Here is a 23,979-nt window from a genome sequence, read left to right on the forward strand (position 1 = left end):
AGGGAGGTGATGGGAGGGGCAGAGAAGCTGGGCCAACACGGAGGTGCTAGGGAACTGATTAGTAAAACTTTCGAGCAAGTTCAGAAGCACATTGTAAGTGAAAAATAATAATTTATGGAATTGAAAAACACTGCAAGTAAGCAAGATTTTTAAAACGGTGACTTTTTAAATTTTTTACAGTGATTACAAGGGCAAATATGGAGAGTATATTTATATAACTTAAACAATTTATGCAGAGCTTAATATACTGTACCTTCACGAGTCCCTGCCCTCAGGGAGGTTACAGTCTAAGGTCCTCATCACACATGCATACATATACACGCACATACTAGGGCCAGTTTATAGAGGAATCAAATACCCTACCAGCTTTGGTGTGTGGGGGGAAATCCCACGCAAGCAATGGGAAAATATACACTATATTGTCAAAAGTATTGGGACACCCGCCTTTACACACACATGAACTTTAATGGCACCCCAGTCTTAGTCCTTAGGGTTCAGTATTGAAGAAAGGTCAAACTTTCCCATAGACACACTCCTAAACCCTGTGGACAGCCTTACCAGAAGAGTTGAAGCTGTTATAGCTGCAAAGGGTGGGCCAACTCAATATTGAACCCTACGGACTAAGACTGGGATGCCATTATAGTTCATGTGCGTGTAAAGGCAGGAGTCCCAATACTCCATGCAGATAGTGTCCTGGCTGAGATTGGAACCAAGGACTCTCAGAACTGCAAGGCAGATGTACTAACCATTAAACCACCGTGCCCATATCCTTTGCTAACTCATACTATAACCTATCCTACATTCTTTCCTGTATCCTATCCTATATATTCTCATTGTTCTTTCCTTAATCCTATGCAATTTTATTGTTATCTTATACAAAATTCTATATTATTTCCTATCCTATACCCTCTCTTATATCATATCCTTTTCCATTCTATTTCCTATCATATTCCTTTCTATAGGGAGACTTAGACAGGTTGAAAACCCCTCTCCACTCCACTCCAATCTAAAACACAAAACTAAAAAACACTTTAAATGCATCCTTATTTGTAATATGTACGGTTGGTGCCCGTTTATGCGTTATTAATAGGGCTGTAGGATTTATAATAACTTCAACCATCCTTTCATTATAATAGGTAGAGATGAGGAGTCATATGCCCGCAGACTCTGATTAGTTTTAAATCATCACAACCGGCCCGGGTTTTCTTGTCCCTTGTACTGTAAATCCAAATAGATAATAAAAGAGAGAGAATGAGATAAAAGCCTTCAGCCTTCAGCTGCTGGCGAGGGGACCTCTCAGACATTATGGTTCGGTTTGACATAAATATATGTCACTTGTGTCTTATGTCCAGGTATATATATTCATGAACAGTCTTTGTCCCTGTTTGTTGCATGAATGTTGCCTGTCTCATTCTATGTCTGTCTTCCATACAGTGTGTGATTAATACCCAACCTCTTGTTTTGTTTTTCTTTCCTCTTCCCCTACTGTAGAAATAATTGAACCTTCCACCACTAGTCCTGTCACCAGCTCAGGTCAGTGTCCACATACACTCAAGTATGTTTGGGTACTTTCTCTCTGCTTTGTCATGTCATGTGCCATCCGTCATGTCAACTTATCCATAGCATAAAAGGGTCAGTCCACAGTTCACCCAAACTTGATATTTCAGCCAGGGGTGAACATTCTAAGGTGCAAAGCATCCACTGTCATATGTGCTCTGGGGGATTCCAGTAGCATAATGTACCTGATCTTGCCTCCTCTGTGGAGTCTTGCCTCTCTTGATAAATTCTCCATAATTTCAAACAATTGACAACCATTGGCCTCCCTCATAATGCCCATAGCATTTGAGAAGATGTAAAATTAATGTTGCAAGAAAATCTCACCAATTAAATCTTTAAGGCATACACTATATGGCCAAAGGTATGGACACCCCTCTAAAATTCAGGCACACAAAGCCAGTTCCATAAAGACATGGTTTGGTGACTTTCATGTAGAAGAACTCAAGTGGACTGCACAGAACCCCTAAACTCTATTAAACACCTTGAGGATGAATTGGAACACCTTTTCCAAACCAAGTCTTCTAACACAACATCAACACCTGACCTCAGAAATGTTCTTTTGGTTGAATGGGCACAAATTCCAACAAACACGAAAAAAATCTCGTAGAAAGTGGAAGATGTTATAACCTAAAAAGAAGGGCTAACGCCATATTAATGCTCATGGTTTTAAAATGGAATGTTCAACAAGCAAATGTGATGATCAGCTGTCCACAAAATGTGATGGACAAATCTGCCCAGGTTTGATTTGCCAATTTTATTTTTTTAATTCATGTATCACAACATTACCCATTGGAGCCGGCCTATGCAAATTTGCGGCTTCTCGATGCCTGGTACTTAGCCGCATATTTGCGTGAATTGCTGTCCATACAGCTGTGTAGAGAGTGCATGCGGTGTGCGCTTCTGACACAATTACTAGCGCCTAACTGATCGCTGCTTGCAATCGGGAGCTTTCAGATCCTGTGACCACCATAACAGCCAATCACGGCGATCATGTACTCTTACGCCCCACCCCATTTCTGGTGTCATAAACCTCTTAAAGGGCCAGGAGAATTTGGCATGAAGAGGTCAAAGGGGAATCAGTTACAATACAATAATTAATACAATAATTAAGATACTGCAGGAGATACAACAGTGTAATAGGCCTAACTAGTGTATGCCTAACTTTTCATTTATTAAATGTATGTCGAATTGGAGTGATATAGTGTGAGAAGTGGTTTAGATGCACACTGTTCTTGTACTTTCTTTTTTCCTTTTAAACGATGCAGCAGCATGCCGTAAAAAAGGCAGCTTAAAGAACAGATGGTTAGTAACAAGTGCTTCGAGCACCCAACATTTAAAAAGGACTTATCAACATAACATGAGCATAAAATAAAAAGATATGAAAACCCCAAAGTACCATCCCTGAAACAAATTCACACTTTTTTAAGGGAGGACTTGCAGCAGCGAAAAAGTCAGTTTACCCAAAAATTAAAGCCCTATCAACATTAAAGCCGAGTTCCACCCAAAAGTGGAACTTTCACTTTAAGCACTCCTCATCCCTTTACATGCCGCATTTGACATGTAATTTCTTTTTTTTGGGGGGGGGGTAGGTACCTAGTTTTGGCACAAAAAATTGCCAGGACCGTGCATCTCAAACCTATAGAATTCTCTTTAAACCTATGATAGTGTCAAACCTGATCCTGATCCCTATCCAGAAACCTTTGGCTATATAGTGTATATGAAGCCAGTTGGTGATTGTGTTCACCAGCAAGATATTAGTGTCGGGTGGAATGATCCTTTAATGCCTAAGTTTGCCTTTTTTCTTTACAAATGTGAACATTGTACATAATGGAGGGTGAAATCACACATGCAAATGTATTTTCTACTGTTATCCTTGTATGAGGTGTAAAGATTTAAGTAGTATATATCAGAAGATTGTTAGTTTAGCAGTGGCTGCAAAATGCTTTCTAAGTATCCTCAAGTGAATGAAGCTGGCCAAACACCCGTAGAATTCATTTTCAGCATATTCTTTCTATTTCATAATAGTTAATAGGGGAAAATCAATGATTGTTTTCAACTGTAATGATGAAGAAATGCAAACTTGAAGAATGGACTTTTTTTCTGCAACAAACAAAATTCAAATTATAAATGTGGTTTTCATTAAAAAAAAAAAAAAAAAGTCACGCTTATAATGTGCATACCCATCCCAAAATCAAATGTAGAATTCAGAACATTGGCATTTCAATCAAACACATTTTTTCAGGGTTTTCATATGTAAATTGCCAAGTCCATAATGATACTATTGAATGCTGTGATAAATTTTTTGTTCTGAATTTCGGCATTAACGTTCCAACTAAATTCTACTGATACATGGCCAGCTTTAGACACAAAAGGCCAACAGGTCACTTTTGAATCGGAATCTGTATAGGAAACTGCAAGCAAAGTTTCCAATGTTTTTTATGGAATTGCTTATACAATTTCACTTACAATTTCTCTACAGTGTCTCCTCCATACCAAGTCAAATTTCTTACAGATCTGTACATCATAAGAAAGCATGCACTTTAAAAACACGTTTTGGAAAATAATATTAAAACAGTCAGATATTACCTATTCTTTTAACCACGTGTCACATCTGAATTAGTTGTCATTGGCCATGGTGGATAGTTGGGACAAGATAGGTATAAAGTACTATATACAACGTTGATTATTTCACCACCCAACTTTACAAAACACCAAGTCTTTAATACTCTGGTGTACTGGTGTACTATTGTGTTGTCTTGGTCATTTCGTTGGTCATTAACTGATGTTTGGAATCAGTTATGAGTAAAGATGAGAGCTACATTGCGGGGTAGCTATTTAATTTACAAAGCTGTATCCTATTTAATATGAAACAGTGACATCATCAAGCTGTGGTCCACTGCTAACCATAAAATAGATCAAGATTTATGTTTTTTGGTCAGATAACGGGGCTAAGTGTCTGGAAAGATTGCAAAGCTTACAAAAAAAAACAAAAAAACAAAAAAAAAACATAAAATCAATTACCATTGGTGAGTTTTGGCATATACCGGTATGTGGGGGAAATCAATCTTCAATGGGGTCACACACAAAAATAAATACCTAACTCAAACCTTCCCTCACTAACTACATGTCAATTATTATTATTATTATTATTATTTTTATTATAATACAGGATTTTTATAGGTAAACAAAGTAAATCTACACTAGAAAGTGCTAAATGTGAAATATATGGACAGCTGCTATGCACTATGCCAGTGATGGCGAACCTTGGCACCCCAGATGTTTTGGAACTACATTTCCCATGATGGTCATGCACTCTGCAGTGTAGTTGAGCATCATGGGAAATGTAGTTTCAAAACATCTGGGGTGCCAAGGTTCGCCATCACTGATCTATGCCATGTTACCAGACATTAGAGAAATTAATATACATACAGTGCAGCGCTTAAAGTTAACAAACAATCAGAAATTTGTGAATAATCAAACCACATTAATAAGTAATTAAATAATTTAGTGATTCCAACTAAGGAGAAGAAGCAATTAAGAAGTCCAAAATAAGAAGGATTCAAAATGGTTAATCAAGATGACAGTCTCATGTGCCGTTTCGTAAAACAGTGTCACCAACCAAGCACATGATGCACTTACCCCAACATATGTGACCCCCTTACTAAGAGTGGTCGACCATCGATCGTGCATGCATGGTAGTATGTGTACGTGAATCCACCCTACGTGTTTCATCACAACATCATCCGGGATCATGATTTAGATAGCGCCAACATTTTGTGCAGCACTTTACAAAATGAAGGCAGTCAGTAAAGTTACAATACAAGAGGAATCAGAGGGTCTTGCTCATTAGAGCTTACAATCTAGAATGGAGAGTCACATGATGCAAAAGTTAATAACTGTGGGGGATGAGCTGATGGATGAAATAAAAGCTTTGTAGTTAGGTGGGGGCAGGATAGGCTTCTCTAAAGGGAAGGTTTTTCAGGCATGCCTGAAGATGGATAGAGTAAGGGATAGTTGGAGAGATTGACAGGGAGTTCAAGAGGGTAGGAGAGGCTCGAGGGAAGTCCTGGAGTCATAGAACTTGCTGTATTTGTATATTTAGTCTTCCCCCAACACAAAGGGTTGATGCAGACATTTCTGGTATGTTAATGTTTTTGTGTTATGGCAACCCAGTCATTATGAATGGACTCCCAATGCACCCAAACAGACCAGTGGACATACATGCACCTTATTACCTGTTGCACCACACTGCAGCACACGGCATGTGTGTTGCGCTATTCTGCCCTGCTTTGTGAGTTGTCATTTACTATACAGTGCATTGGGATGCTATTCCCAACTAATAACACTGCAGCTCACTGCACATGTTGACATGCCTCACGGTAATTCAAAGCAATAGTTTGAATGAGCTACCAAAGTAGGGAATTTTTAATAAAAAGGAGAAAGCAAATGCACGGTGGACAATGCTGGGACCACCATAACCCATGAAAAAGACACCACTGGTTGATTCATGGCTCCTCTTCCAAAAAATCAAATATCTGTGAGTAGACTAATTCAGTTAGTGATATCACTGCTTGCTGGCTGTACGCTCAAGGACGTGTGTCCCGTCCATACCATGACTACTTTCATTGTGAATGGCATATTTTAGCGCATATTGAACAGCAGCACAAATATACTGTACAATGCTGTCACATATTAAGCTGAACTTTGGTAAACCATAATTTGTTTTATGCAAGAATTTAGGTTTAAAACATTGTCCTACCATGATCCTAACATGCTTATCATGATGCTAACATTAATAGGGATTTAAAAAAAAAAAAGTATAGCTGTAATTATTTTAATCCATTGAAATCAAAAGAATATTTGAATTAACTCTAAAACCTGGGACAGTGACTGGGATTTTGGTTGGTAGCTGTTATTGAGGGGAAATCCAAACTTTTGAGTTGCCAACTTGCCACTAGAACTGGAATAAAGGAGAAATCTAAGCCCCTGTACACACAGTCAGAGATTTCGACAACCAAATCCGTCGGATTTTGTCCGTCGGATTTTGCCCGTCGGATCTTGTCCGAAACTGTTGCATACACACGGTCGGACTAAGTTGTCGAAAAATCCGATCATTCAGAACGTGATGACGTAATTTCGTTACGATGGGACTATGTTCAGGCTAGTAGCCAATAGCTTTGATGTAGGAATTTGATCTGAGCATGCATGGCACTTGGTCCGATCAAAATTCTTTACACATGATCGGAGTATGTCCGATCGAACCAGTTGGTCGGAAAATATTTCCAAGTTGGAAAATTGGGTCCGACGGATATTCCGACGGAATCAGTCCAATGCATACCACACACAGTCGGATTATACGACAACACGGTCCGATAGGACACATTCCGACGGATTCTCTGTGTACAAGGGCTTACAGGGATGAGGGATTGAGAATGGGGATTACCTTCAGAGATATCCACCAATTTCCTGTGCTGAGTCTACAAGGTAGAATGTAAAGGAATATCTCGCTAACGGCGCAGAGGTTGCAAAAAACCCCCCCAAAAAACAAAGAATGGTTTTAAGCCTGCCTGACGCAATAAAATAAAAAAATGTATATAGATATATATATATATATATATATATATATATATATATATATATATATATATATGTATGTTTGGCTTTAATTATACTTTGAATAAAAACGTTCATGTATTTTCAGTGAATGTTTATCTTGTATTATTGTATAGTATGCCAAAACATTAAAAAATCGGAAGCCCACAATAAATGTAGAACTCACCCTTTGAGTAAGGGGGGTGTAATCTAACCTCAGGTTGGTTTTGTAACGTCTTGCTGTTTGTTTTTATTTTTTTTCTATAGTATATCTGAAACAAATTACCTAAAGATGTACTTTTTTGGCCATTAGGCCATCACCATCTTGTGTAAGTTGATTTGTTGACTATATCCAATTCAAGTTAGAGGTCATATGGAAAAATTACCAAATATTAAACCTCTAACCTGAATTGGAAATTGTTTATGTTTTGGTATACTATGCAATAAAACAAGCTTCCAGCTGGAAATCACTTTAGTAGAAGGCCCTGTGATAGTGAAATCCACAATCCTAGTATCTTCTTGTGAGCAGGGGCAGGGTATGGGCCCAAAAGAAAACCCAGTGACCACTGGAAAAATAAGAGGCGGGGCGAGAGAGCCCTTATGATGTAGTAAGTATATACTAAAATATTAATTCCAAGTGGGCTGATTAATGTAGAAATAATAAACATAATAATCTGCTTCATTGAGGCTGCAGTAACCCAACTGGATGGAATACTCAATCGACCGCAAGTAGAGAATACTCTTGTCTCCATGTAGGATGCAGTTGGTCACTCTCGGTGCTTCAAGAATCCTGTTCTTTGGTCCTCAGAGGGGACATCAGGGTGTAGCGTGCTTATTGTTAGAGGGAAGATATACAAACCCCAATGGTGGTTCAAGCTATAGAGGCACCAGCTGGAATGTGTCTTGTAGGAAGCCATGATTGGCATTTTATAGTTCAAGAGAAGTTTAAGAAAACCGTAGAGGTGCCCATTGGGATGTGTCTTGTAGTGTGTCTAAAAATGGATTAGAGCCATCATATTTGACCAACATAAAATTACTTTATTCTAAAATAACGTAAAAATTAAACATACATTTTGGTGAAGTAAAGTAGCTTGATGTTCTTCAAATACGATGACTCCAATCCATCTGTAGACACCATGCAATACACATCCTCTACCGTTCAAGCCACGACTGCTTTTTTTTTTTACCTTCACTTTAACTATAACGTGACAATCATAGTTTTCTTCATTAATACAGTGGAGGAATGTTGTAGCCACCCAGACACAGGATGTGTGTTATTTTCAGGTGAAAATAAAGCAGAAGAACCTTGAGAAAGCAAAGCAAATCCAGCCACCACCCCAAACACTAGTAATCTGCAATATTCTACATTTTCCCTTTTGGGTTCAGATAAACTTTTAAAAAATTGCCAGCAATGGCTGTTCCCATACGCTTGCCCTCCCTAGTTAATTTTCAAGCCTCTTGTACAGCAGAGTGTTAGAGCCTTAACTCATGTACTAGGAGATTGGCGTCCTCCGCACCGCACACGGACAGAGCAGACAAAGACTTAGCGATGAGCTGGATTATTTGCTTTGTGTTTGGACAGATTTCAACATCCCTCTTAACACAAAAAAAGTAATTATCCCTTCTGCGTCCTCTCCCTGTCTCCCCGCCAAATATTCAGCGAAAATTGGCAGAAAAACGCATTACGCAGGTATAAACCGGCCTATTTTGGGAACTTCATTTAAAACAACGAGAATTAAATGGTAAAATGGCGTAATGAAAAGTCATCCGTCACTTTGGTAAGCTGTATTTCTAATTCCTGACGGCGGAGTTATTCGCGATTCTCTCTTCCTTTATTTGTTTGCCACGACGATTTACTTGATAGATATTAATGCGGCAGAGGCTCTCGCAACAGGTGACGTGAAAAAGTGACAAGCCTCTGTTGATTTGAATGCCCCCATACTGAGACAATCCCATCAAGCAAACATAAAACAGACTTTAGTATATTACATGAAGACTCCCCCGCTTCTGTCTTATGTTTTCATTCTCCTCTCTTAATACAATTTAGTGTTTTTGTTTCTCCAAGCACATTGCAGAGGAAACTTTTTATTTTCTTGGCCTTTTTTTTTTGGTCTTTCGGTGAAGGGTATACGGGTATCAGAAGAAAGCCAAGCGTAGGCACCGGGGAGCATTGATTAAAGTCAAGCTTTTCCATTGTAAACTTTTAAATCTAAAACTGTAGCCTAATGGAGGCCATGAACACTTCCATTTCATTATCTGATCCATTTTTTATTTTCTGATCCATTTTATTATTTTCCAACTCAATCAAAACCATTGAATATGCAAACAATCGAATAAGCTGCAACTTCCTTTCTGATCGATTTAGACTTGCTTAAGTTCAAATATATATTGATGTGACACTCAAGGCCATCATCCATAGGGTATATATGAACCAAAACTATAGAAAAAGTCAGACTATATAGGCCAGACAAGGAGTCTTGAATACAATTCAAATTTTTATTATACATAGTCTTTAAAAACAGAACATTCCAGAAAAAAACAACTATCATGGTGCTTAATTGATCAGCTGTACATGAAACAATTATAATGCTCTTGCTTGATAAATACAACAAAAGAGAGATCCTCATGTGTCAGCGCGTTTCACCGAAGTTAAACTTCATCAGGATGCATGAGTATAGAACCGTAATCCTCTAAGGAACAATAACAGTACTTAAGATTAAAGAAAAAACATATATGTACATTCCATCGCAATACCAACACTTAGCTTGCTTGGTGGGACATAGGGCACCCCCCCGCCTGGGCCATATATGCTGTATGCCATGGTACTGAGGTCCCAAACAGCAAGCTAAGCATTGGTATTGCAATGTAATGTATATACATGTTTTATTCAAGACTCCTTGTCTGGCCTGTATAGTCAGACTTGATTAAGTTCAAACTAAGGTAAGACAGACACCGCATTCCTAGCTAGCCTATGTGAGATGAAGAGAAGGAACAGCCTCAGCCTATGCTTTTACAAAAAATACGACCCGGTGTATACTGGGGGGTGCTTTGTGGAGCAGCATAGGCTGAGGACATTCCTTATCTTAATCTCAAATGAGCTGGTTGTGAGTGCGGCATCCATCTTACCACGTTGCATGTGCCGTCTTGGATGAATACAGGAGATCAAAAGTGCCTCTTTAAGGTTGGAGACCATGCCAGGCTGCCTGGATCGGTCACTGTCTATATTTTTAAAGATAGGGGAAAAGGAAAGAGGGGCTGGAGGGTAATCAACCCCTGGGACTTTTAAACTGGTACCAGGTATAGAAACTAGATAATCACGTGCCAAAAAATAAAATCAATAGAATTTTATTAAGAATACAAAAAACATTTCCTAAAAAAAGGGAATATGGATATATGTAACAACTACTGAAGTACAAAAAATGGTACAGATTCACAGAACACCATACATGTTACCAAACTTGTACAAAAGTATGCTGCATTTCTCTCTACATGTTTCGCTCTCTTGAGCTTCCTCAGGATGTTGCAGCATATACAGTTACAGAGAAGACTGAAAAATAGAATAATAAAAAAATAAATACAATTACCAAATACATATGAAAAATTTGAAACAAAAGTTTCTGTGGTGAGCTGAGTATATGCCTCAATCAACATTGCTGATCCCAGCAGATACAAAGCTTTAAATCAAGTTATCAAATACAAGGGCATATGCTATGTCATGATCAGTAGACAGTGACAAATATGTATTGATATGTCAAGAAATGTGTATAAAAATACATCATTCCTAACAGTTAGTGAAAAAACAAAACATATTGTTTTCTGTATGGTCACTGTCTATAGTTGGCAATGATGTGGATGGGCAGGAAAGGTTCTCTTTCAAAGATCTGTGCCCAACTTTAAAGGAGGTGGTAGTGGGCCCTGTTAGGGCCTGGGCTGCTGCCTCAGATACAGCCTTATAGTTGATTCTGCATGTAACCTTGGAAAGTAGAGAGGTGCTCTTGGTATCACTAAATGTGAGTTTGAAAGGGGGTTTGTAAAGTGTTTATTGAAGGTAGCAACATGTGAAATCAAGCCAATGCGTTTTGGCGGGAACAGTGACTCCCCCTTCTTCAAAAGCCCTGTTCCCGGGCTCTCCTCTCTATATATATGTTCCAAGGTCTTATGATCAAAAGGAAGTCTTCCCTCTGGCTTGTGCTCCACATTTTGAATTTAGGCACAGTAATGAAATGGATAAGAACTATAAATTAGTTCTTGGTTATCTGCTGCTATTCCTAATTAAAAGTATAAATGTGCATGCACATTAGAAGTAAACACTCTCTGAGATATGTTCAGTTCAGGCTACTTCTAAATACTGATTTATTCATGGGCGGTGTTAATATTTTATACAGAAAGATACGTCATTACTATGTCAGTCTAATTGGTACATCTTATTGGTTACAATACAAGAGAAATGAAGAAACTTGATGCTTGAAGTTTGGTTGAAGCTGGTTCCCTTATCTCGAATGCATTCCTCTAACGCGTGGGATGTAGGGGGTGGACGCCATCTTGGCTCCGAACAGAAAGTCAATCTGTATATTACATAATAAGTAAGGAGCATGGGAACATGTATACACATAAGCAAATAGACATTTTCTGATTATCATTATGTACATTGGATTCCTTAACAGTCCCCCCTAAAATGGCTATTTTCTTCTGTCCCTCATCTAAAAGGTCCTACTCACCTGGCTCATTCTCCTCAGCAACTCTTTTAGGCTGTATATAGAGTTGGGCAGCAACTAGTTCACTACCCCCCTCGATACAGCTGGAGAAGGGCAATCAGGTGCTATCTACCCCTATAACCCTAGAGGATTGTGAGATTGTGGACAGGGTGTGACTGTAGAGGAGTGAAGGGTTTGTCACCCTCCATCATAAGAGGGTCCTCTTCTTCTTGGTGGAGAAATGTAGGTGGGCTGTTGTCTACAGCCTTGCTCATTAACTTCTTTACGAAAGGTGGAATACAGCATACAATCGGGGGGTAAAAGAACCAGGATTATTAGTACCGTTACCCCTATCTGGGCGAGCACCTTCTGCCACCCACTCATCCAGCTAAAATATTGATCCCATGGGTCTGTAATACCGGAGTTCTTCTTCAACTCCAATGACAGATCCTCTAATTTCTTTATAGCTAAAGTTACTTTACCATTTGGGCCGGTATTATCAGGAATGTAGGTGCAACAGGTTCCCGTTTTTTCTATTTTTACAGACACTTCCTTTCTCAGCTAACAGCATGTCTAAGGCCATCCGGTTCTGGAATGTCATGTAGGAAGTGGGGGGGTAACTGGTCAGCAATTCCCTGGAGGGCCTCTTTAGTGTAATTCACGTATCTTTGTTGGTTATAGTTTATGTAATTGATCCAATCTACATTCTTATTCACATTTTTTATGGGGATCAAAGACTCAAAACCAACTTTTACCTGATCCCTGGATTTGAATTCATCAGGGACCCCCCTTGGGACCCCTATAGCGTCTACGTACACATGAGGGTCAAAGCTTCCGGAGAGAGAGCTGCTCGCTTCCTCCTCTGACTGTGTGCTGGGTCAGTGTATGTATCAGGGGTATCTTCTGCTAGGATATGGAGGGGCATAATCACCTTTCCAAGGGCACATTCACTGGTCCAGATACCCTCTAATCTGGTCCTATGTTCCAACCCACTGTCCCTCCCAGGAACCACAATTCTGGCCCCAGTAACTGTCTGTAAAACACACATGTATATCCTTACCATCAGGGATGTCGCTGTACCAATGGCATTGCCATGAAAGAGTCAAACAGACAAGGTACTATGTCACAGTAATCAAAGGTAAAGGTGGTCACATGTGTACCTGAAGAGTTGTACCAAAATGTAATTATGTTATAATTTTTTGTGATGACCACCTCCTGGGCCTCCCCTCTAGACCAAACAGAAAAAGGATATGCAGCATGGTCGTCATGAAGTGGGCGGGATCTTGTCCTCGGGGGTGGAGCTTTCTTGCAGTGGGAAGCGTGTATTCAGGTATTCTTCCCGGCCAATTCCACTGAGGTGGCTGTGGTCAGCAAAACTTGGAATGGACCATCATATCTGGGTTCAAGAGAATGTTTTCTCACAAATTTCTTTACCAGCCCCCAATCTCCAGGCAGTAGTTGGTGTGTTCCTGTATCTAATTCAGGATCTGGAATGGAAGAAAACACCTGGACATGCATTTGGGTTAATTCTCGTGATAATGCGGTTACATAATTAGTCAACACATCAGATTGCAACTGTAACTGTTGTGGAAAGTAACAGCCAAGTCTGGGGGCTGAACCAAACAAAATTTTATAAGGGGATAGGGCATATTTCCCCCGGGGTGTGTGTCTGACACTGAACAGGGCAATGAGCAAACTGTCTGGCCGACTCATGTTAGTCTTTTGGGCCATCTTCTAACATCCTGTTTTTCTAGTGTCCCTTTCATCCTTTCTACCTTCCCGCTACTTTGAGGGTGGTAAGAGGTGTGTAGAGCCAACTGAACCCCCAGTGCTGCCCTAATCTTTTGTAAGGGTTGCTGTGAAGGCTGGGCCTGATCGCTCTCTATCACCTCTGGGACCTCAAATCTACATACTATCTCACTCAGTAGTTCCTTAGCTGTGGTCCTGGCAGTCATGTCCACCTCCACTAGGGGGCGTATTCGAATCTGTCACTCCTTTGGCATTTGGGAGTGATCAATTTGTATCCTCTGGAAGGGGTATAGAGCTTTTGCCAGGTGCTTCTTCTGTGCCTTTTCTGTACATTCTGGGTTACATTTGTCGCAGATAGTGCATGATCTGCAGAAGTTGTTGGTCAATGAAGTAACTCATAAGTTCATAAGAGTCTTTGTCAAGTGGGCAGTTCCATTTGCCCATTGCACCATGGCTGGGTACATACTCCTGGGTAGACAAGGCTTCTTGTTGAACTCGAATAGTCCATCTCTGAGAGTTCCTCCTCTCCGTTTCCAGCTTTCCTTCTCATCCGGACTTGCTACTTCCTGTAATTATTTCAGATAAACTCTGTCCACTGGGAGAGTCTGTAGGATAAGCATGGAGTGGTCTTCTTCTACCACCCTGCTGTCCACTTCCCGTGGAACACTGGCTGTCTGTTTGGCAGCTGAATCGGCTAGATTGCCTCGAGCTTCCTTCGAGTTTAGTTTGTCGTGTGCTTTACTTTAGAATAGTCACTTGGGTTGGGAGAAGCAGGGCGTCCATCAAGTCCTTGATGGCTGAGCTATGTTTCACAGGTGTTCCTGCAGCCATCAGGAACCCTCTGTCCTTCCAGATAACACCAAAATCATGGGCAACGCTGAAAGCATATCTTGAGTCCGTATGAATGTTGGCTCTTTTTCCCTCTGCCAATTTACATGCTGTAGTAAGTGCTTGCAGCTCTGCCACCTGTGCAGACATCACCGGCGGTAAGGTTTCAGTTTGGAGAACCGAGTTTTCAGTGGTGACCTGGATCCTGCAGGGGTATTTCACTCACAGTGGGGAGATGCGTGGTTTCCAGCCGCATTCGTTCGATGCAGTTATGGGGTGACAAGTCAAGACTCGACTCCTCCTCCTTACCCCCCTCGAGAAGTGGAAGAAGGGTGGTAGGTTTCGGTGTTTGACAACGTAATAGAGTAATGCTGTCTAGAAGGTAGAAACACAGGAGTCTCAAGTGTCTGGCAATGGACAGATGTTTCGGCTGGATCTTGGTGGAGTATGGGAGCAATGTCATGGGGAGCAAGCAGAACGAGGCAGAGTCCGAGAGCCAAGTCCAAAGTTTTGTCAAACAAGGCTTGTGCAGCAAAGACAGCTCACAGACACGATGGGCCTCCTCTTGCTATCGCATCCAGCCGACAGGAATAATATCCTATAGGGCGTAGGCAGATGCCGTGTGATTGGGCGAGTACACCTGTAGCATGTCCCAGATGTTCGGATACAAAGGGCTTGAACGTTTTGTCGTAGTCTGGGAGCCCTAGCGCCAGAGATGGTGTGCTTGAAGGCCTCAAAGTTGGATATTGCTTCAGGAAACATCTGGAAGGGGTCTGATTTCAGGGCATCATACAAAACTTGCATCAGTAGGGAGAGTTCTGGAATCCATGCTCTGCAATAGGAAATTAGTCCAAGGAAGGAATGAAGGGGCTTCTGGCCTTGTGGCAGTGGGATGTCAGAGATTGCTTTCACCCTGTCTTCAGTGAGGTGTCTTGTCCCATGGGACAAGACAGTGTCCAAGAACAATTACAGATGTTGAGCACCACTGCAATTTGGGCTTTGAGGCTTCGCAACCCTGTGTGGCAAGATAGCCCAACTGGCTTTCTGAGGTGACTTCAACAGTGGGTAAGTCAGCTGCACAGTGGAGAAGGTCATCAACATATTGGAGGAGAATCACTTCCAGGTGATCCTCTTGTCATGTGTCAAGGATGATAGCCGTAACATTTGCAAACTAGCTTGGAGAGTTCTGTGCCCCTTCTGGCATAACTGTCTGGGTACGTTGCTGCTTCTTTTCGTGGGAGAAGGCAAAGAGGTACCTGCAGGAAGGATGCAGGGGTACACTGTAGAATGCATTTGCCAGGTCCACCACAGTGAAGTACTCAGCCATTGGAGGTACAGCTGATAATAAGGTATGTGGATTTGGCACAATTGGGGTGTCCAACACTGTGACTTCGTTAATTGCTCGCAGATCCTGCACCATCCTGTATCTGTCAGGTTCTCCCTTAGGTGTTTTCTTCTTGACAGGAAAAAGAGGTGTATTACATGGTGAGGTACAGGGGATCAAGGCCCCATTCTGGACCAAGGCAGCTACATGTTTCGAGATAGCTTCTGATTGCGCCAACTTAAGTGGGTATTGTGGTTTCCGGGCAATGATGCGCCCTCTTTGAGCTTGACTGAAACTGGTGGCACTTTTAAGTGACCAATGTCTTCCGGGCCTGTGGACCATAGACACGCAGGAATTCTGTCAAGTACTTCTTTTGGTATTGAACTTGGAGTTATTGCTTCATGAAGTGTCATCAGGAGAGGCAGAGAATACAAAGCAGATGAGTCTTCCAAGGATAGGGGAGTATGTAACTTCACCCCCCTATAGGTGTGAAAATGATTGACGCCTGTAGTCTGGACAGCACATCAGCTCCTTGTAGATTCAAGGGACATGTAGAGGACACCACAAATCTGGTAAGCAAATCAGGAAATGTCCTCACTTGGAGAGGCTCAGTGAGTGGACTGGAGCGGGGCACCCCATCCACTCCCACACAGGAAACATCAATAGTGGAAAGGAAAGAATTATCAGGCAGGTCCTCAGCCCTCAACACACTCCTGGCTGCACTCATGTCAATGAGACAAGTGGTAGGTTTTCCTTGTATAGGTAACGTGACCTTTTCTAGGGGTCCCCCAGTCTCATTTGAGGACACTGTCATAAGGGGTGACACGGGTTTTCTCATTTCCTAGCATGAGTTGGGGCGTGGTGGTGAAGGTCCATGTCCACGTTGCCCTTCGCGGGGATCCCTGTCATGTCTCAGATGTCTTGGGGCTCTGCATACTCTTCTGATGTGACCCCGCTTCCCACAGTTGTAACAGATGATCTTTTCCCTGGTATTGGGCAGTGGTGGTGGACGAGTGTAGGCAGGATCTTCGTCTTGTGTTACCATGAGGGGCGTTGTTTTTTTCCTTTTTGGTTTTCTATCCCTCTGGCCACCAACAGTAAATTGGACATTTTCATTGAGCGATATTCAGGGCGGGCCACCATCAGGCTTTTTCTGAAATCCTCTCTGAGTCCTGAGACAAAAGCAGATGATAACACGTGTGTGTGTGTGTGTGTCTTTTCATAGAGGGAAAAGCCCAGATGTTCAAAGGCCTGTATGAGTCTAGCATGATACTTCTCCACAGACTCCCCTTTATCTTGGGCAATATCTTGGATTGTGGTGGTCTGATCTGCCAATTTCTCCTTTGCCCAGTCGCGGAGTTGTGCACAGAACTCCAAGCCTGAGGTATAAGAAGTGGCACTTGCCAGGCAGGCATCATAGTAGGGCCGCCTGCATAACTGGCCAAAAGACATGTCCTGCTTTAATTTGGCATAGGCTGATCAAGTCTCTCCAGGCAGCTGAGTAAGCTTCTTGTATCTGCACTATCCTGCGGTAGAAGGGCATTGGCTGTTTCTCTGGGTCAGGCAGACTTGTCACTAAGGTTGCTGCTTGTGATGGGGTAAAAGCGACATACATCACCGGTGCCCCTTCTGGTAACCGAGTCTGGTGTTGGGGCGGGGGCTGAGAATGGGCACTGTTTCTCATGGTTGTCAGCATATGTTTGAGATCCTCTTGGAACTGTGAGTCCGGAGCCGGATTAGGGGTTAAATCAGCAGGTGGCCTTGCTGCCTGTTGTTGGTCTTCCCACTCGGACGCTTCTTCATCATTAACATATCCGGCCTGTGAAGGTAGTGCTTCCATATTAGGGAAGACAGGTGTGTGGTAGGAACCATCCTGGTTTAAATGGGAAGAACTGGTTATATGCCACGGCTGGGCCTATTGGGTGTACCAAGATGGCCGCCGGCAGTAAGTGCACTGGGCTGTGCCTGAAGCGAGGGCTTGGGTGTACCAAGATGGCCGCCTGGGGGTGGTCACAGTGGGTTATGCTCGGGTTGGGGTGGTGAGAAGGGAGTGGGCGTTAGTTGTCCCTCTCCTCCTTCGTTCCAGTTTTTTGTATATGGGGGCGGTACAGCCACATTTAACTCTGTGATTCACATACATAGCACAATTTGCATCTTTCTTGATTTACTCTTCTATCCAACCTTCTTTGTGCAATGACCTTGCCGTCCTGTTCCATGCTTCTGCCACATCCAATAAGCCGTTATCACACAGACTCTACTTTTTCTTCTTATCAGCACATGCCATTCTTCTGCACCTTACAACATCTTCTCTCTTCTTCTAATATCACATTCTAGCATTCCCTTCTCTCTCTCTCTCTCTCTGTCTGTCTCTCTCTCTCTCTTTTTAAGCGGACGGCTTAAGAGGAGAATACAGGCAACAAAGTGGTTAATACTCCTCTGACTGCTGTCTTATCAAAGAATTCCTAGGGTGGGGGCTCGTATCCCTGCGAGAGATCTGTCTCCTAGCACACTCCTGACTGTTCGAGGGTCAAAACTAGCACGTCAGAGGTGGTGTGGAGCAGTGGCTTATGGCCCAACTGATCCTTCAGGTAGCCACTTTCTCGCACCATCACCCTCTTCGTGTATATCAAACAGTAATGGACAAATACACACAGGACATGACACCTGACACTCTTTGAACTGCAAAGATAGCTCTCGGGAAAAGCTCACCTGAGTCACAAGACTGCCAAATTCCAGCTAGCCTTCTTTCAAACTGCCCTCATTCACAGTTTGAGCTAAACCCTCAGGAACGCTTTCCCGAGCAGAACATTCATAGACGGTTGCAAGGCTGCCACATCCGCAAGCCTTCTTTCAAACTGCCCTAATTCACAGTTTGAGCTTAACCCTCAGAGGTCCTACACAGCCAACCTCGAGTAACCCCGTCTATAAATGCCTGCAGAATTCCACCCCACCACCAGAGACACAATCTAGGGGTGAGGATGGACACACGCCTGCAGCTGCACTTTCAGTCTGCTAAATTTGCAATTCTTCAGAATGACAGACACTGAACAGATAATAGTCAGCAGAAAACCATTAGCAGGTTCGTTAAAACAGCTTCAGGCGAGAAATAAGTTACCTGCCTCTTTGAACAATCGAAAGGAGCCAACAAGACCAAATAAACCAGGCAAACCAGAGAAGTCGTACAATGGTAAGGATAAATATGCTTACCGTACTGTTAGGGCTGCGCGCTTAACCCCCTTCTCTGATCTGGCCAGCCGTTCAGTCCTGGAATGCGGTCTCCCTTCGATTGAAGCCTGAAGCCCCACAGATTAGGGCGCCAGTTGAAATGGATAAGAACTATAAATTAGTTCTTGGTTATCTGCTGCTATTCCTAATTAAAAGTATAAATGTGCATGCACATTAGAAGTAAACACTCTCTGAGATATGTTCAGTTCAGGCTACTTCTAAATACTGATTTATTCATGGGCGGTGTTAATATTTTATACAGAAAGATACGTCATTACTATGTCAGTCTAATTGGTACATCTTATTGGTTACAATACAAGAGAAATGAAGAAACTTGATGCTTGAAGTTTGGTTGAAGCTGGTTCCCTTATCTCGAATGCATTCCTCTAACGCGTGGGATGTAGGGGGTGGACGCCATCTTGGCTCCGAACAGAAAGTCAATCTGTATATTACATAATAAGTAAGGAGCATGGGAACATGTATACACATAAGCAAATAGACATTTTCTGATTATCATTATGTACATTGGATTCCTTAACAGTAAGATCAAACTGAGTTGATCTGCCAAGGCAGGAAAACTATCAGTCATTTTACATTAATCGTCAGCAATGAGATAAAATACAACCGTGTTTTGATCGATCAGATTATGAGATGAAAACAGAGATGTGATTGATAACTTCCAATCATAAGTTACAATTTTATCTTAAAGTCCCACTGGTGACTTCCTCCCCCAGCTTGTAACTAAGTTACAGAATTTATTGGAAGGAGGGGAAGAACGAGTACCGATTTTTATCAGTACCTGCTCCCACTTCTGCAATCCTCGCCTAGGCGAGAGGGACGTCCCTTGCCTTGTCCCTTCATCTCCTGTAACCTCCTGGGAAACATCAATTGCCCCAGAAGGCTGTAGGACCATTCAAAAAGCACCATGAGAAGTGCAGTGGGGAGCCGGCTCTCTCCAAGATGGCGGTGTCAGGGACCCGCAGCGGTAAGAAGAACCGGCTGCGGGAAGACAGTGCTGAACTCCGAGCACTAAGTAACTGATTTTTAAAAGTCAGCCGCTACAAAATCTTTACCTACTTACTATCTGATAAAATATAATAACAGGAAGTTATTATGATAAGCTCCAAGGGGCAGAGCGAAACACTTTGGGGACATGGCCTGGTTAGGAATCCAGGCTGAGGTTGCTACATACTATCGATCGATGGGATTGCTCAGATGTGCTGTCACAGGGAGACCTTCCTTCATACAACAGGAAGTGAGGAGATATCATAATAATGGAGCCCCAGATATTAGTAAAACCTGGCTGAGGTTCTAACCGTTTCCCACACTATTCAAAACTAGAAAATAAAATTTGACTGGGACATAGAGTCCAGTCCAGTGATGTCACAGGTCCTCTTCACTCTCTTATTTTGCTGGTGTTGGGTGGATCCTGAATGCTGTGGAGAGTGATAACAAATCTAATGAAATAATAATGAAAATTGCAGCTCTCAATTTTCATTATTTCTTTATGAGTGTAATAAATGTCTACAGCTTTTTTTGCCTACTAACAAAGCTCCCAACTGTCCCTGATTTCGAGGGACTGTTCCTGATTTGTAACCAAGTCCCTTTGTCCTTCTTTCCACCCCATATGTCCCTCATTTTGGTCTGCTCTATATAGTTGTAAAATGTACTTTTTATCTTTCAAAAAGTGTTTCCCAGCGCTAAACCTTTCATTCAATTTCAAAATTGCTGCATTTGTAAATTTCGAAAGCCAATATAAAGCAATAGTATTGGTAAAATTAACACTTGTGGGTTTAACCAATATTTTTTGTTATATAATTCTCCTTTAAGGGGGTATGGCAGGGGGTGTGACCTATGCCTATGCCTACATACTTTTGCTAATACAGTAGGTGTCTCTCGTTCCCATCTCAAAAAGTTGGAAGGTATGCTATCAAGCACTTTTTTATGTTAATTTGGGTTACATGTAATGACATGGCGCCATTCTCAGCTGCATTCTCTTGGTAGTCCAGGGCAGGAGAGGTGCCCTTGACACCACTGGCTCAAGGAAGGTGGGTTGAACCACCCTAGAAGAACACCATTGCTGGATCGGCGAGCAGGTGGGTCTGCGGGGAGAAGCAGAAGAGGTGATGTATTGAAGAAGAGGCAAGTATTGCAACCAGAGCAGTTTGAATGATAGCCAATAGAATGTTCGCTTCCCTGTCCCTGCTGAAGAAAAGCATCCTCACAACATGATGCTGCCACCACCATGTCTCACAGTGGGGATGGTGTGTTCAGGGTGATGTGCAACGGGACATCTTATGTCTTTCTTTCAATAATGTCTTTCTTCTTGCCACTCTTCCATAAAGGATGGATTTGTGGAGAGCACAACTAATAGTTGTCCTGTGGACAGATTCTCCCACCTGAGCTGTGGATCTCTGCAGCTCCTCCAGAGTTACCATGGGCCTCTTGGCTGCTTCTCTGATAAATGCTCTCCTTGCCCGGCTGGTCAGTTTAGGTGGATGGCCATGTCTTGGTAGGTTTCCAGTTGTGCCATACTCTTTCCATTTTCAGATGATGGATTGAACAGTGCTCCGTGAGATACTCAAACCTTGAGATATTTTTTTTATAACCTAACCCAGCTTTAAACTTCTTCACAACTTTATGCCTGACCTGTCTGGTGTGTTCTTTGACCTTCATGAAGCTGTTTGTTCACTAAGCTTCGCTAACAAATCTCTGAGAGCTTCACAGAACAGCTGTATTTATACTGAGATTAAATTACACACGGGTGGACTCTATTTACTAATTAGGCGACTTCTGAAGGCAATTGGTTCCACTAGAAAGGGGGCTGAATGCAAATGCCCCCCACCCTTTTCAGATATTTATTTGTAAAAAAAAAATTGAAAACCATTTATCATTTTCCTTCCCCTTCACAATTATGTGCCACTTTGTGTTGGTCTATCACATAAAATCCCAATAAAATACATTTACGTTTTTGGTTGTAACATGACAAAATGTGGAAAATTTCAAGGTGTATGAATAATTTTTTAAGGCACTGTAAATAAAAGTTGATCATTGTAAGCACCTCTGCCAGTGGTACATGGTTTGTCTCAACCCTCTAACTGCTACATCTGCAGAAAGCTTATTCTGTTGAAAAACAACAGACTTGCTGGCCAGATCAATTTAATGTAGACCTCACATGTAAGAATTGGTAAGCTGCAATATAATAAATGTTTGCTTTTGTGTTTAATACCACTTTAAAGTAAAAAAAAAAAAATATATATATATAGCATTTCTCAATACCAACCACTAGGGCCAGACGCTTCATAGTTAGTTAGGTTGAATAAAGACACCAGTCCATCCAGTTCAACCTGAGTAAGTGTCTACAATTGTCCCTATCCCTGTACATTGCTACACCCACATTGGTCTCTATCCTCAGGAGCCAACAATCCAAGGTCCCCATTCATATACTAGGGCCAATTTTGGACAGAAGCCAGAAGCCAATTAACCTACCTGCATGTCTTTGGATTGTGGGAGGAAACCGGAGTACCTGGAGGAAACCCACGCAGGCACAGGGAGAACATGCAAACTCCAGGCAGGTAGTGTCATGGTTGGGATTTGAACCAGTGACCTTCTTACTGCTAGGTGAGAGTGCTAACCACTACACCACTGTGCCGCTTCTCTAGCTATGAAAGAATCCGCCCAGCTTGCCTTTTAAAAAAGCTTTGTAAATAGCTCATCAGCCCTACTCATCTGCAAAAGGCGGGATTACTGTCCCCGGAGATGGGAAAAGCAAAATGTATTAAATTGTGATGAATTAATCTACATACTCATCGAGTGAAGCCAATTATGCAGTTTGTGGTTGGTAATTGAGTACTGATTAACCTACGCATTTCAGTGATTACTTATGGTACCTGTTAGAGACTAAACAAACATTATGCAGGAGTTTGTTGCATTTTAGAAAATTGTATGGGATCATAGATTTGCCTTTTCTTCTCTTAAAGTGGAATTCTAGGAAAATTTTTAACTGCTTCCCGACCGCTGCACCGTGCGCACGTGCGCCGCATTCTCCCCGACCGAGACTGCGGGTCCCACGGACTCTATGTCCGCCGAATGCCCGCGATCGTGTCACGGAGAAGTAGAATGGGGAGATGCCTCTATAAACAAGGCATTTCCCCGTTCTGCCTAGTGACATGACAGAGATCACCGCTCCCTGTCATCAGGAGCAGTGATTTTGCATTTTTATAGCACTGATCGCTGTATAAATGACGATGGTCCCGAAATAGTGTCAAAAGTGTCCGATGTGTCCGCCATAATGTTGCAGTCACGATAAAAATCGTAGATCGCCGCCATTACTAATAAATAATACAAATAAATAATAAAAATGCCATAAAACTATCCCCTATTTTGTAGACTCTATAAATATTGTGCAAACCAATCAATATACTCTTATTGCGAAAAAACGTAGAATACATATCGGCCTAAACTGAGGAAAAAATAATTTTTATATATATTTTTGGGGGATGTTTATTATAGCAAAAAAGTAAAAAATGTTGCTTTTTTTTTTTAATTGTCGCAGTTTTTTGGTTTATAGCACAAAAAAATAAAAAATGCAGGGGTGATCAATTGTCACTTAAAGCGACGCAGTGCCGAATCGCAAAAAGTGCTCTGGTCAGGAAGGGGGCAAACACTTCCGGGGCTGAAGTGGTTAAAAACAGGCCTCAGCTCCAGCCAGTCCTGGGAAGATAATGGACTGTTCCAGTTACTGTTCAAAAGTAACCACTTGCTGACCTGCCCATAATAAAAATACGTCTTCTCTTTGATGTGACGAGCTAGCTGCCATAACCCCAGTATTTTTTTTCTACTATAGCCAAATTCCCTGTAGCATAAAAGTGGTCCCCTAAGGGGTCGGGGAAGCCCAGGAACAATCCGATGGAGATGTTAGCTGGGTATGGAGAAAGGCGAGGCCAAGGTGGCCGCCACTCATCTCTATGCCCTTGGAGGACTGGAGCGACGTCTGATGTCACTTCCGGT

General features: G+C 42.0%; 1 protein-coding gene across 4 annotated transcripts in view; it reads left to right on the forward strand.

The window, feature by feature from the left end:
- NEGR1 (neuronal growth regulator 1) overlaps positions 1–23,979 on the forward strand; it is an 846,141-nt gene that overhangs the window by 702,801 nt on the left and 119,361 nt on the right. For 2 of the 4 annotated variants that reach the window (XM_077450476.1, XM_077450477.1), the window contains exon 7: positions 1,492–1,533. The exons of the other annotated variants lie outside the window; for them this stretch is intronic. In XM_077450476.1, the coding sequence (XP_077306602.1) occupies positions 1,492–1,533 (42 nt within the window). The remainder of the gene's footprint in view (positions 1–1,491; positions 1,534–23,979) is intronic. 4 annotated transcript variants of the gene reach the window in all.

Source organism: Lithobates pipiens, unplaced genomic scaffold (assembly GCF_037356315.1).
Source record: "Lithobates pipiens isolate NorthernLeopardFrog02 unplaced genomic scaffold, aLitPip1_a1.2 Scaffold_23, whole genome shotgun sequence".
NCBI lineage: Eukaryota > Metazoa > Chordata > Amphibia > Anura > Ranidae > Lithobates > Lithobates pipiens.